Source organism: Fundulus heteroclitus, chromosome 20, assembly GCF_011125445.2.
Source record: "Fundulus heteroclitus isolate FHET01 chromosome 20, MU-UCD_Fhet_4.1, whole genome shotgun sequence".
In the NCBI taxonomy this organism is placed as follows: domain Eukaryota; kingdom Metazoa; phylum Chordata; class Actinopteri; order Cyprinodontiformes; family Fundulidae; genus Fundulus; species Fundulus heteroclitus.
In genome coordinates, this window is record NC_046380.1 from 13519812 (window position 1) to 13535638 (window position 15827).

General features: G+C 41.3%; 1 protein-coding gene across 1 annotated transcript in view; it reads left to right on the plus strand.

Moving 5' to 3' along the window:
• The first annotated feature begins 9992 nt into the window (after positions 1–9992).
• snta1 (syntrophin, alpha 1) overlaps positions 9993–15827 on the plus strand; it is a 69466-nt gene continuing 63631 nt past the window's right edge. Inside the window, exon 1 of the mRNA XM_036151968.1 lies at positions 9993–10335. Coding sequence (XP_036007861.1) covers positions 10053–10335 — 283 coding nt within the window. The 5' untranslated portion in view covers positions 9993–10052. The remainder of the gene's footprint in view (positions 10336–15827) is intronic.

Genomic DNA, 15827 nt, shown 5'->3' on the forward strand with positions numbered 1-15827 from the left:
TACTTTTACTTGGCATTTGCTGTGAACCTGTGTCATATAAATCACAATACTATTAAAACAATTGAATATATTTCAATAAAGGCTTGATGGTGGCACAGTTATTTGCAGTTACCTTGCAACAAAAAAGGCCTTGGCGCTCACTTAGAATTGTTGTTGACCATGGCTCTCAATTTATGACCATATCTTGACATCTACCTCTTATATGATAATACACCTGGTCACAAAGTTAAAATTTCAAACTCATTTCTTGAACATGGAGACGAGTTGAACGTACCCCAGTCGCCCCTCAAAGTCACCAGATGTCAGTCCAATACAATACCTTTTGGGATATGGTGGAATGGGAGATCTGCATCATGGATGTGCAACCAACAAAACTGGGGCAACTGTGTGACGTGATCGTGTTGCTATACACCAACATCTATGAGTATCGTTTCTAGCACCTTGTTTACTCAATGCCATAAAGAGGTATGGCTATCCTGAGCGCTGACCTGACAGGACTAAGGAGGACCAAAAAAGAATGACTATGATCCTGTTTTGAATCTAGACTCAGTGCAAAAGCATTTGATGATTTCTCTTCCGTTTAGACACATTGTGCTTAAACTGTGGAGAACAAGCTCTCACCCCAAGCCCACACATGTAATACTGAGCTTTAGCAAAAAGCTGCCTAACAGTGCCAACTATACCTCGCAAAGCCTCCGTGAATAAATGTGCCACCGTCATTCATTTACCTTGCACAACCCTGTTCACTTAGCTTTTCTCCGTACAGCGGATGACCCGACAGATTTGAAATCCCCATGTGGGAATGTTTTCTCCAATTGTTTATTCCATCACTTCGCCGTACCAAGTCAAGAGAGGGCAAGTCATTAGCCGGGACTGTTTACCCTACTTTCCCAGCAGTCATGCCATCTGCGTGTGCTCTGTAGGTTGCATAAGGCCTGGCAGATATGACACCTCCGCAAAACCTGTTTCTTTTTAGCCATTGTTCCTTTCTTTCTAATATTAACCTTCTTCTCTGTGTGCCTTCCTTACTGTCCCTTCTGTTGTTGTTGTTGTTTTTTAAGGCTTCCAGCTTCTAAACGATCATCTTTTCCTTTTTTTAATCACAAATTTAGTTTTAAAGTTTTCAAATTTCTGTAATTTCTCAAATGGATACTCTTCTCTTCTTCCATCCCCTCAACATCTCTCATCTTATGTCCTGTTCTCTCTCTCTCTCAGTCATTCCCAACAGCTGACAGACCAGACCCTGCCTGGTGGTGACACTTCACCCACATTGACACACGCCGACCTGAGCCAGATCACTCGTTCATGCGGGAGCCAGAGCCAGGGCCAAGGCCAGGGTGGAGGATGAGATTGGGAGAGGAGGTGTGTGTGGGGAGTTCGATACTGAGGCCAGCAAGATGGCCCTAGTCATCATAATCATTCATTGCCTGCTGTTCTTTCTGTCCCTGTACTCCTCCCACCCCTCATGCTTTTTTGTCTTCCTCATGTCAGGGCCACAAGGCACGCGTATCAGCTGAGCGCAGGACGGTCAGAGTCAACGGGGTTAACCAGAATTAACCAGGCAGACGCCTGGTTAATTCTCCTGGGGCTGCAAACCGCTCACGTCAGCTCGTGCGAACGGACACTGAAAACGCACAGATAAAAGAAGAACCCGCCCGCAATCGCATTAACACATATGCCCGGTTTTTGCTCGAGCCGGGCTGCGGATCAGGCACGATATTATTAGAGAGGGCTAAATTGTTGGAGGAGGACGGCGAGTTTTGTGTCGAGCGGATAGATCAGCATAAAGTAGGAGGAGGGGAAGATTATGAAGACATGAGCAGATGGAGGAAGAGATTGCCCTATTATGTAGATCCTTCCAACCCTCATCCCTGTCCCCTCTCCGCCGCTCGGATCCCTCATGCATATATACCTTTACATTATTCAGTAGGTTATAATGAGTAACCGAAGACTGCAGTGGTTAAAATGTGGTCACAGGGCGGTTTGGATGGCAGAAGGTGGGCCACAGGTGTACAAGCCTGAGACTGATTCGTCGGTTTGACCTCTCATTATCACCCTTCAAGTTCCCCTTCATTATTATCCCGTGTCCTCGGGTGTTCGGGAGGGAGTCTGTTCCCTGAACCCCCGCCGTCATTCATATTTGTTTTTGGAATAATTTATGCAATTTTTAAAATCAGATATTGCAATGCTCGTCGTCTTTTCCGCTTCAGTCTGCTTGCCTTTGGCCCTGCTGGTCATGTCCTTCACCCTTGTTTTCCAAACGTCCTCAAATCCATTGCCATGTTTCCACTGGTTACCCTCAATATGACTTACAGCTTCTCCAGCATTGCGAACCCCCCCTTCAACCTGTAATTTTTTATTGACTTTTGCCTAATTTCTTTCCTTTGAGTAAATCATGGAATAAATATGCCAGACTCTGACCGAAGCTTAGCGGAACCTTGCTTTCACATCTCAGCTCGTCCGTTTTCCTTTTATTCGCTATCGGCTCATCCATCTATCCCGCAGCCTGCCGTAGAAGGCCTGCGGATGAGAGGTCTGGTCTGTTGTTACAGAAGAACAGGTGGGGCAGGCTAAACAGTCAGGACAGGCTTGACACACACACACACACACGCAAGCACGCCCGCACGCACACACACACAAACACGTGCGAGCAAGCTGCGGGGAGGGAGGCAGGCAGGCAGTCAGCCGCTCAGACCCCGGCCCATATGGTAGACCTCTGGAGCTTGTTGCCTTCGCAGATAAGGGAGGAACGGATGGAGAATAGATGTTTGGAGGATGGCTTAGGGGAGCAGGAGGGGAGGTTGAAACTAATCAGCAGGCGAGCCCAACTGTCCGCCGTCTTTGGGGAGTTTAGACATGCATACATGTGGCTGATTGAACTCGGGGTGTGGAAAATACAAGTGGGGGGTTGCGGAAGTCCCAACCGTGCCGTTTTTTAGATGGACCTTTTTCATATCTTTTGTTGCCGCAAAGCCATTGAAATTCAAAACATTCAGTCGCCATCAGTTGCTCTGTCTTTTGTTTCATAAGCAAACACGTATCTATGATTGATTGCAGTATTTCTTTATGTCTTTTAGACTCAATGAGCTGGCAAAATGTGAAAATTACTGAAATGTTTTAAATATATATGGTCATCTGGGCTGACTTCTTCAGAATAAAATTATCCCTTAAAACAAATTTTATATAACATGGCATTATTTCCTTATTGAACGTATTTTTATTCAATTCATGTGCTCTAAGATGATTTCACTCAATTTTAAATTAAATCAAAGCTGTCATGTGTCACCTGTTTATTGTTCGGTCTAAGCCACAGTTGCTGCAATGAGTAGAAAATAAAAACAATTGTGCTAATGCCTTTTCATTATTGAAGAAATATATGAATTGTGACACAATTATTTAAAAAGTAATTAATTTCTTAAGCCATCCTAATCCTGCACAGGATCATGGGGCAGATGCTTAAAACAAACACATAACATGATTATGTAGCAAATGTATTTTTTTGTAATCTTTTAAATGGTAAATTTGTGCTTTTCCTACTCCTCCACTTATCAAAGGCTGAGCTTTGAGATCAAAACACTTTGTATGTATGTTTGTAACACTATTTAAAAACAGAAAAATGCACAAAACCTTGATAAACATATTAAACAGGTTTCTAGGATTCCCTTTTTTCACCTCTGGAATATTGAAAAAAAAAATAGAAATATTCTGTCCAGGTATGATGCTGAAAAACTAGTCTATGAATTTGTTACTTCACTTGTTACTGATTGCTCCTTATGTTCCTAACAGAGCACTACTGGTGGTTCATATCTCTAAAAGTAGAATAGGAGGCAGATATTTTAGTTATCAGGCTCCCCTCCTGTAGAACCAACTCCTGGATTTATTCCGTGACACAGACACCTGTCTACTTCTCAGACTAGGTTTAAAACGTTCCTTTTTGGCAAAGCTTACAATTAGAGCAGCTTAGGTTATCCTGACCTATCTCTCTAGTTATGCTGCTATAGGCTTAGGCTGCTTGGAGGACATCAAGGTCTACTTGTCTCACTATGATGAATTCTCCAATTATGCTTGAAATCTTGCTGTTTCAACCTTAACTTTATGTTCTCTGTGTTTATTTATTTGTTTTCTCTTCATAGTAGCCACTTCTGGCCTGGTGTTCTGTTTAGCTGTGACAACATTTTAGGGAGCAGATTGGCTGAGCTACTGCTGTCAATAACTTCATCTTATAGGTGATCCAGCTGGCCCTGTCTATCTAACCCCGCCTCTCTCCTAGGCTTAGCTTTTACTGTGCTCTATCTTCTTCCTCCTGACCAGAAAACCCCCTCAGACTCTGTCTGCTTAACTGTGCTTCTCTCCTAAACACAGCCCCCTATAGAGCTGCTCTGTCATTCCCTCTCTAACATAGAAAGTATTCCTTAATCAGTGTGTCTGTGTTGTTTTTTTTTTTTTTGTGTCTCTGCTTCTCAAACCCCCAGTCAGTCATGGCAGATGGCTGTTCACACTGAGCCTTGTTCTGCTGGTGTTTTTTTCCTGTTAAAGGGGAGTTTTCCTCTCCACTGTCCCAACATACATGCTCGTTATAAGGGATTGCTGCAAAGTCAATAACACAATGCAGACAACTGTTCACTGTGGCTACGTGCTCTTTCAGCACGAGTGAATGCTGCAAGTCAATAACTCTATGGAATCTGCTGGATTTCCCTAGAGAGAGAACCTTTTAACTAATCTGTCGGTATTATTTGGTTGAATTGACTTTATAAAGTGCTTTGAGATAGGATGTGTTGTGAACTGGTGCTTCATAAATACAACTGAATTGAATTGAAACAGAAAGGTAAGCCAAACTATTTTTAACTGTGCACGTCTTGTTAAATTAACAATACACTTCAATTACCCCCAAAATGTTCTTGTTTTGACACCTCTAGGCTATATAAATAGATTTAAAGTGTGCTCTGAAACAGCTTTGATTGTAAAATAATTGCAGGGTGTTTAGGTTAAAATCAGACAAAATGTGTTTATTCAAGCGCTTTCAATTGCTTACTTAAAATGATCAATCGTGAGGAACTGCTCTGTTCTTCCTTGTAAAATGTTTCTCCTCTCATCCAAACGTTTTCTTTAGTTGTGGTCGTAGGGTTAGGAGTGCCCGATTTAAACGTCTTAACTGGAACAATCACGTTAATGAAAAAAGATCCTCTTCAAGAAGCGAAAAAGATGTCCATCTATCTTCCATCTAGGCACTCAGCATTGTCATTCCTGGATAACTAATAAACTACACCACGGGCTTTTAAGCTCCTTCAGCATCTATCTTACACAACTCGCAAACACATTTTATGTATGCAGATCTATATAAATCCTCTCTGAGGTTTGTAAATCACATCAAGCCAAGCCACTGAGAAAGATAGCCTGGCCACCTGCCACTAACATCACAAAGTAATAGACTGACAGATGTATAGACAGCAGGTCAGATGGTCAAAGCCTTTGTCGTTATACAAAACATCATTAGGTAGATGCGCTGATTAAGTCGAGCGCTGCCATTGTGGAGATATATATTAATGTGGTACCAAAAAATTAGATGTAAGAAAATATAAAGGGTTATTGAAATGAACACTATTAAATGCTGCTTATAAAAAATAGCACTATACAGCAACTGCTTAAATAGTAAATGAGACCATTTGTGAAGTTGTACAGCCACTGGAGGGCACAATAAGAGTTTATTCCAGGTGTCACCAACATGGTGCCTGCGGGCTTCCAGGACTCTATGTGGTGCCCTCAAGCCTGTTCAAAACAGTAGCACAATTCTCCAATGAGCTGCATCGAAAGTGTTATTTTATTCAGTTGCGCTTCCTTTTTAATCATACTAGTATTTACATTGATTTAAAAATGACAGAAGCATTAATATATATATATATATATATATATATATATATATATATATATATATATATAATGTAAAGGTTGGTACAGGTAGCCCTTCGCATGATGCAGTACCGATGAAGTAGCTTTCAGTTTTAAAAATGGTTGGTAATCCCTGGTCTATCCTATATTGACCACACTACAAAGTGCTGTTATTATTACTGTTCAAACCTCAGAGTAACTTTACAGTACTTTATATTTTCTCGTTGAGAGTCTACAATAAACTTTTAATCATAGTTGTCTTCCTGATTCTCAAATGATTCAAACAATCATTACAACAGATATATCCGTGTAAAGCATTTTAAATATGTTGACTCTTTTTATTAAATTCCATTCAGTTCAGTTCAGTTTTACTTATACAGCGGCAATTCACGACACATGCCATATCAAGGAACTTTACAAAGTCAAATTCAATCAAATCATAAAGACAGATTGGTCAAAAAGTTTCCTATGAAAGGAAACCCAGCCTTGACAAGCAGCATTCACTCCTCCTGAAAGAGCGTAGAGCCACAGTGGACAGTCGTCTGCGTTGTTGATGATTTTGCAGCAATCCCTCATACTGAGCATGCATGTAGTGACGAAGGAGAGGAAAACTCTCCTTCAACAGGAAGAAACCTTCAAGCAGAACCAGGCTCAGAGTGAACGGCCTCTGCCACAACCGACAGGGGGACCCCATCTTAAAATGTATGTGCATGGATAATTATATCCCTTGTGATCTGACTGCTGTTCTGACTTGAGTTGCTCCCAGCGAGCTTCATCAATTTTAAATTTGAAACGATACTCTATAAACCATGAGTGTCAAACTATGTTCGACACCGCTACTCTATATCTGACTGACATTTCCAAATCAGTAAAGACACGATATATGGAGTATTCAAAAGCCTGATCATACAAAAGTAATATTTGTCTTATTGTCTAGCATTTTTGTATAGGAAAAATATGAGCTTAATAAGGGTGAATAATCTAATGTCAAATTATTACTTTCCCTTTCTTTTAATCATATTATTTTCTGACAACATTGTTTTCTTTGGAATCACTTTCATTTCTTTAGGTTTAAAATGCATATTGTTATGACAATCTTGATGTGTATAGAAAGAAAATTGATTTAGGTTTTTTATTGTGTAATATTATCTGTTTCTGATGATATTTTCTATTATTTTTATTTAATTATTTATTTATTGCCGTTATAAAACCCAGTATTTCAAAGGACCAGAATCCAAAATATCAGCGCATTTTTATGGTTTTCTTTTAGTTGGGGTAATATGAGCCTTTAACCACTAGAGGGAGACAAACGATTAAGGAAAAGAAGGTTCACAATCCTGAAAGTCTGGTCAACCTTTTTAAAAATGTATAATATGTAAGTTAAAGAATAACAGTACAGTTGAACTGAATTAGAGACATAAAATAATTAAAAGTAGAGTTTGTAGAGGTCAACCTGATTAGCCGCTTCAGCGTGTTACGAATCAGCCATAGTAACAGATGGGCATCTATAAACCATCTGCAAAGTTTTAAAGCAATTTTCACTCAGTGAGCCAAACTTGTTTTCTTTTAGTGAGCAATTGGCCTCAAACCAGCCCACCCAGAAGTGTGTTTTCCAATATTATGTACTGGGACCTCATTGCTGTTTCACCTGCTGTGAAGCAGATGCAACTCAAGCTCCCCCTACCACTTCACACACACAAACACACACACACAGCTGAGGAGCTGTGAGATCACTTGCAGATGCAAAGGCGTATTTAAATTGTGGGCTGGCTGCCTAATCAGCTTTTTTCAGTGACTCATGTTTGTTTTCAACCGTGCACAATTAAGTGTGCCTCTGCTGAATCAGAATAACAATGCAAGATTTATCAATATTAAGTAGGAGAGTAGACCCAGAACAGCTGACTTGGTCATCTTAAATTTTTAAGATAGAGTTTTAGGATATGCATCTAAATGAAAAACGTTTTAATTTCTTTGTTAATAAATCCTATAATTACCTGTTGTCATTTTAAGACAACCTAAAACCTTTTTTTTGTGGATTTTTTGTAACTTCTATGCATTTTCAACTTTAAATTGCTTTCACTGGGATATATTGATGCTTGTTTCTCAATCATCTCAGACTCGTTTGCTTGTTTACCACTATTTCGAAAATAGCCTGCTGGCCACATGGATTTCTTACATTTTGCTGATAGTGATCAAAGCAACAACCGTCTAACAACATCTGACCCACAAAACACCCATGGAGTTGGAAGCATTACACCAACAGCTTAAACATTTATTTGTACTGTTTTTAGAAGTTGGAACTTTCATAGAATAGGCCTACATATTGTCGTGGTTTAATTATCCTTGTTGGTGAAAATTCTCAGTCATCCAGGTCATGATCAATTTTGAATTGAGAAAGCTTCCTGGATGGGAAGCGAAAACGTCTTTAGCTTAAGAATATGAGTCCAGTTGTTTTATTTTTTAACCTTTTTTGAATTAATTATCTTTAAGAACTTGTTTGGTTCTGACCCTATCTTTGGAAACTCCTGGTCTAGAAAAACTTTCATTGGCTTTTCATGGGCTTTTCTTTATTACACATATTTTGAAACAAATCCTACGCATTCCTATACATTTGAACTTAACTGCGTTGCTAGTTTCAAAGAATCTGTAATCAATGAAGAACAATTTAGTCAAGGTTTCACCCCTCACCAGTGTTTTTCCACAATTATTTCATTCTAAGGTTGTCCCGAATCTAAAAAAACAACCAAACAAACAAACAAACAAACAAATACTTCCTTATGTAGTGATAGAATAATAATTCATACATCTAAAATAGTTTATTTTATTTTATTATCAATACTACTTTTAAAGAACCGCTGTTCAATATATAATAATCCAGATCAGGTTTGACCCGTTTATGTATTTTGAATTTTGAACTATGGGTGATCAAATGTTACCAGGCAAACCAGATTGATAAGGTGCAGCACTCTCTGTTATGCACATTACCAGTCTGGGTCAGCTCCAATCGAATCTGTTCGGTGAAAGGGGGGACATTCAGCATAAACTTCTGAGCTGATTGGGTGAAGCGACACCTAGTGCCCGCCTAGCAAAGGTGGCTTTAAGCCAATCATGGTGTCAAATCAAAATGTCGTATGCAGCAGGCTCCATGAGAACCCACAACCAGGTTATGGTGCGCTTGATTGGATAGTGACACTTGTAGCAATCGTGGATTCTGACAAAACAGATGTGATAGCAGCAGCTATGTGTGCATCCCCCTGCACTGCCATGTTTATTTTGGTTCGCCTGTGGGCTCAGCAGCTCTTGCTTTCATCACAGCTGTATGTCCCGCCTTAAACCATAATACTGCTACACGACTCGTTTTGGGCCACTCTCGAACGATTGAGGCAGGAGCGGGACAAGATGGATTCTCGTGTGTTTGTGAACGCACAAATACCGTAAGAATTCAGCTTGCAGGAAAGGTTAGATCAACCGCATCCATCTATCTATCCATTGTCTATAACCCCTAGTCATTGTGGGATCGAGGGGGGCTGGTACCTATCTCCTGCAGTCATTGGGTGAGAGCCAAGGTACACCTTGGACAGGTCGCCATTCCATCACAGGGCATGATCAAATACAGTCCACATTAAAAAAAAGAAAACAAAAAAGAGAGCAAAAACAAACAAAAAAAACTTTTAATGAGCGCTAAATTGATGTATGCCATTGACAAGGCTTGTGACGCCCCATTGCCTGTCCCACCCTGGGTGGTGAGCCATAAGCCCATCTCAAAAACAGCCACCTTTTATGTAAAGCCAGTTGGTGTGCAAATGGTCCCTATTCAATAATAATTATATATACTTTTTAAAAAAAACGCAGGAAAATGGCTGAGTGGAAAGAAACAACTGAATGAATGAAATTTAATTGAGGTTGATTGAAACACAATCGATGGAGCAAACAAGCTCTTCCAAACTTTGTCTAGTCTGTTTCTAATTGTATCACTGCAATATCTTCTTACTACTGGATAAACTTCTTTGGGAGAGGGGTGGTGTAATCAGTCCGAGTGTGTTTCGTGTGTGTGTGCATGTGTGTGTGTGCATGTGTGCATGTGTGTGTGCCCCCTACCCCAGCCCTCCACCCCCTCTTTACAGGACTGCCAGCCCGTCTAGAGTTATTCCAGGAATGCGTTAAACATGGCTGCCGCGATGAAGGCGCAGAAAACAGGACTGCTGGAACTTCGAGTGACCGTGGACCGCTGGATCCGAGTGCTGGCCACGCTTACCGAGGACACGTTCACCGTAAACCCCGGCGAGGGCGCCGAGGAGCCCGCGAAGCCCAGCCCCAGCCCCGCAGGTGCTGTCAACGGAGACCCCCCGAACCTCAGCTCGTCCCCGGTCCCGGAAACCATCACCAACGTGAAGCGCACCGTGCGAGTGACCAAACAAGACGTGGGGGGACTTGGAATTAGTATCAAAGGTAGGGTAATTTAATTAAAAAAAAGTGACTTCATAATAAGCGGCGCTTATCTGTCAGTCAACAGGTTTGACTATAAACGCAAAAAACCGCAAAAGTCAGCCTTCAAACTCTTTGAAACACTCTACAAGTGAAACTTTTAGGAGTTTTCTAGTAGGAACGACTCGTTTGCATTAAACCCGCACGGATTTCTCTGCGCAAATAATAAAAAAAAAACGACAGCTGTGACTTTTCTTAAGACGCGACTCACCTCCACGGTGGAACCATTTCAGCGTCCCACAAAATCACCGGGAGCGGGTCCTGTAACGCGTGTCTGGATCAGGGATCTGGATCCTTTATGATCACAAGACACATGTTTACCCCCCCCAGTTCTCTTTGATGTAGTCTGTGAAGCGAAACCAACGCAGGTCTATGCAGGTGAGAAGCGCTAGTCTCCTGTATCAGGCATGAAGAATTTACAAAATATGCTACTTTTTCCTTGATTGAAGCATACTTTTATTGCCTGTCCCTGTTCTCAGAATTCATCTTTTTTTTTGTGCCTGAAAAACCCAGTTATTTCTAATAGGTGTGCAATTGACTGCTGTTTCCCCCCCCCCTGCAAGTTGGAAAAAGCAGGTTAATAAATGACCATCATCTAACACTGGGTGCAAAACTTAATGATTTTGTGGGCTATCCACCTACCATCAATCATCACAGCTCCGCTAACATCGCCTTGATCTAATTTGGACATTTTTGCATTATACATTTAACATTACGACATGAACTAACTAAACAATGTAATACATCACTCGACATCAAGCTTTGCCCGTGTCGCCTAAATCACACCATTCATTTCACATGACGTGTTTGCCTATTTGTAAAAGCTCCATGTTTTTTTAATATGTTCAAGAAAATTTAAATACCCTTTTTTATTGTTTCTAGAGAAATTATTGTGAAGCTTCTTAGTGTCAGAAGTTTGTAGTGGCCTTTATATAGCTGAGCTGATGAGTTATGCTTTGGTAAACATAACTCCAGGGATAATTGCAGAGCTCTTGGGGTCCTCTGCTGGTGTGGAGGCAGAGGACCCCCAAAATCATAGAGTTTTTGTAACTTTTTAGAGCGTTGGAGGAGCTTTAGTCCGCAGGCACTTGGGCTGAATGTTTGAAAGGGTAACCCACAGTTGGCAAAAGATCCAAAACCACATTGTGAGTTAAATAGGGGTGGGGTGGGAGGGTGGGGGATACATTTTAATAGTAATTGATATAAATATATCTTTCTACACAAGCCCACCCAGTTGTATTGAGTTGTTGATTTTCTAAACCCCGGTAAGCATGTGACAACAGTGGAGAGGAGCCTTTCCCTTTTAACTGTACGAAACCAGCAGCAAAACCAACTTAGGCTACAACCACACAGAATAAAGTAGCTGCACAGAAACATTTGAGCGTAAAGATGAAACCGCACGGAGCCATAAATGGCGTTGTAACACTCACCACGCCGGTGAGTGGCGCATTAATACTCCAACAGAAGTACATAATGACAAAGAACCAAGAAGAGCTGGGCGAAAACAAACGAAGGAGAGGCAGTCTACATAAACGCAATAGTCCAAAATGAATTGAATAGTGTCTAAAGTCTTAAACCCTATTCGCATGGGATTAGTTTTACCTAGGGACCACATGTGATTTAAAATATTTACGGAGATGGTCTGTGTTTTTAATCCTGGGCGAATGCGCCACGTCAGTAATTTGCAAAGGAAAAATTCCCCATGGAAACGTTTGCGGACAGACGGTTCTCGCTGTCTGTAAAATGCAACAACAGCACGAGGTCTAGCTCTTGTTGCACAGTGCGATAAACAGGAGAAGGGGTTCTGTTAGAGAAAAAAACAAGCCCAAATAAGCAACTGCACATTAACAAATGAGCCCAAAAAACGTCCATAAATTTCAGCAAATCTCAGGCTTTGGTTTTCGCGTGCGAACGCACCACATAAAATGCCGACGTATAGTGGTAACTTATTTATTACGTAAGGTCCCTAGGTAAAACCAGTTCCGTGTGAATTGGGATTTAGTTTATAAATCACTAACGGCTCCAAAATATATTAAAGACATGTTGCTGTATCAACCCTTCTAGACTAGTCAGATCTTCTGGTTCTGGTCTACTCTGCATTCCCAGAACCAGAACCAAACATGGAGAAGCAGCATTCAGCTTCTGTGCTCCAGAAATCTAGAACAAACTTCCAGAAAACAAAACACTGAGTTCCTTTAAGTCAAGACTGGAAACCCGTCTGTTTAGACCTGCTTTTGACTCATAATAACAGGGACATTGACCACCATATTTTACGTGTATTGGGGTTTTTCACCTGATAAAATGTAATATTTGTTGTGTTTATGATATTTTTTTATGTTTTCATTATGTACATGCTGCACAGGCTTTTCAAGTTACTGTTTTGTGCTTTCCTGGTCTTGTAGTCAAGTATAGCTTGGAGAAGAAGTTTCACCTCGTTGTCAGTCCAAATAAAAGCTTCTCTTCCTACTCCACCAGTGATAGCAGTCGGCATTCTTCTTGTTCTTCCTACAGCACTTCCCCGCAGTGCCGCGGTAACACGCCATCCACTGGCGTGGCATACCTATTACAACGCCTATTATGGCTTGTTCAGCTTCAGTTGCTTTCATCGTTACACTCGAACACTTCTGTGTGCCTATCTTAATTCTGCTTTGTTTGGTTATGTGTGGATGTGGCTACAGGGAGCAGGTTTCAAATGTTGTTGGTCTGCTACTGTTTCGTCCCCCTATCTGACCAAGAAGTTGTCGGATGCAGCCGAACCCGCCTTCGTGTCGATGTAGCCTGAGAGTTGAGAGGCCAGAAGCAGGCACAGATGAAGCCACAGAGAAGTCTTGAATGAGAATACACCGAGTTACTGGCAGCAGGAACTCAGTTACTGATTTCTTCTTGGAGAGAAACAGTTAAACAGAAAAAGCATTTAGCCTTAGTGCTATGTATGAGATGAAAAATAGAATATGGTTAGCTAGTGGCAGCCTTGGCTAACCTAGTGGTTAGAGCGTTGTGCTTGTATCCCAGAGGTTCTGAGTTCAACTCCCACAGACTGCCACTCTGGCTCCCTGAACAAGACCCTTAACCCCAGATTGCTCCCCGGGCGCCTTACAGTGGCATCCCACTGCTCCCCAAGGGGATGGGTTAAATGCAGAGAGCATATTTTATTGGATTGTATGTTGCAATGACAATAAAGGTGATTATTATTTAAAAGCTTTGCTCAGGAAGAGACAAAGTTACGCCTAGAATCCCTTGTCCAAGTGAATCTTCAGTTAAAAGAAACATAAAGTTAATGGCAGCAAAAAGCCCAGAAGACGGCCCTTTTCTAGGGAGGGGATGTTGTCATGTATTTTTTTTATTTAACAAACCAGTGTCCAAATTACCTGACAACTGAAAATTCAAATTTTTTTTTCCCATTAATGCCTTGAGAGTTATTAGACTTGTTGAATTATAAATATGCTAAGTTCATCCATTAAATAGATGCAAAGGAAGTCATAACAGTGAAAGTCTTATGGCTTTGTTTCCTTTTAATAAGCAGTACTTAAACACTTTGAATTAAAACTACATACTGTAGACAGCATTCTCCAAAGAATACACCCGTTTCTGTCTTTTTTCCAGATTGTTGCTGCTTTTAGATGAGCAAAGGTATAGGAATCAGCTTGCACACAGAGTCTGCAGCCGCACATCACGGTTACATCAATGTCCCTCCTTTAACTTTCAAGTCAGATAAGAGTGGCCTCTCTACATCTTGCTAGCCAAACTAGCACATTCTTGTGTTGCGTAGCTCTGTGCCGCCGACGAAAGCCTTTTCATCATCCGGTTTCTCCGACCTGCATTAACAGGCCATTATCTTTGAGGCGAGATCACAATGAGACGAGGAATGGAGGGGTGAGCTCTGGAAATCAATGTAAATAAAAAAGATCAGATGATAGGGGTGTCGAATGGATGTAGGAGAAATGATTACATTTGATTTCTTGGAGGTGGCTGGAAAAGTTTGCCTCTTATAAGTGCAACATAGATTCAGACCCTTAAAGATAATAATAAGAGAAAAAAACAACAACAGTGTATTTGTCCTTGGTTTGAGCATCAAGTTTAAATGATCTGCCAGTGGAATAAGATTTTTGCACTTAAAATAGGAACAACTCATCTCCATCATCATATTTCGAGAGCAGTATATCTAATTATCTTATCTTAGGGGTTAATCACTTATTCCATTGGCAGATAATCTTATCTGCTCAAATCAAGGACTAATGCACTAATTTTACTTACGTTTAGTTCCCTTTTTGTAGTGTGAGTACATATTAATACCTCTAATATCTTTCTGACCTACATTAAGGTTGGGATTTGTTAGCAGCAGGAAACTTCAGCAGCGACGTGTGCAGTATTCTAACAATGTAGTAAACATTCGACAAGAAAAGTTTTTTCTTTTGTCTTGACTGTACGCGGTATGTGTTTGAACTTGCACTGGAGTGAGCAACCGCCTCCTCCTTCCTGACAGAGTTTTACGCTCCCAGGTAATCACTTGACGGCTGGGCTGACAGCTGATGCACGGGGTCCGCTTGACGGACTGTTGTAAACTTGCACCACTGTCATGCTGCAAAAGATGGCTCATCATTGTGAAAATGCTCATTTAATGCCCCATTGTCAACAACAACGGAACAAAGCCGGGCCCTAATGACATAAATGCAATGTCCGTCTTTTTAGAAGATGAGACAGCGTGTTATTAAAATGAAGTCAGAGCTGGCAGCCTGTTGGCTTGACATTGTTGTGATGCTGGCTGCTCCAACACGGAGAAAGGAGAAAAAAAAGGGTGCAACAAAGAGGCGCAAAGAGCGTGCTGCAGAGGAGACGGGCCATGGAATAAGCCGAGGACGTTAAATGAGAACGGAGGAAAGGAAGGAAAACCTCGTCGGCAAAGGTGTCAGACTGAAGCAGGGGAATGCAAATGAAAGAGGGCAGAAGCTGTTGTGGGCTAGCTGACACCGCATTGTGAACAGCTGAGTGGAGCAGTCCGCAGCAGTCAGTTGTCATTGGCCTAAGATGAAAGCTATGTGGCTGGGAGTGGAGTACTCCGCTGGTGTTAATTTTAGGGAGCCCACCCCAGCTTGGAGAAGAGCATGGAGGCAACCTTTACTCGCATGTCTAAATTTAAGAGGGGAGCCTGGGAAGCTAGACTTCTGGTCTCTGGATCAGGCCACTTTGTAGAGTGAGAGAAAGAATGCTTCTGCTGACCTTTTCATTTTTTTTTCTCTTGTGGAAACTTCTGATGTGCATGATTTGGGGTTTCCCCACAGCTGAAGTAATAGAAAGTGAAAACTTGGCCAATGTTCAAAACATCATTAATAAAACCAGCCCAAGCTATGTTTTAGTGACCCCGTCATAAAGAAAACAATGGCCGTGGCAGATTATTTTGAAGCATTGTTTTAAACCTGTTTACTTTATTTTCCCAAAAACGCTGTAAGAAACCTGCG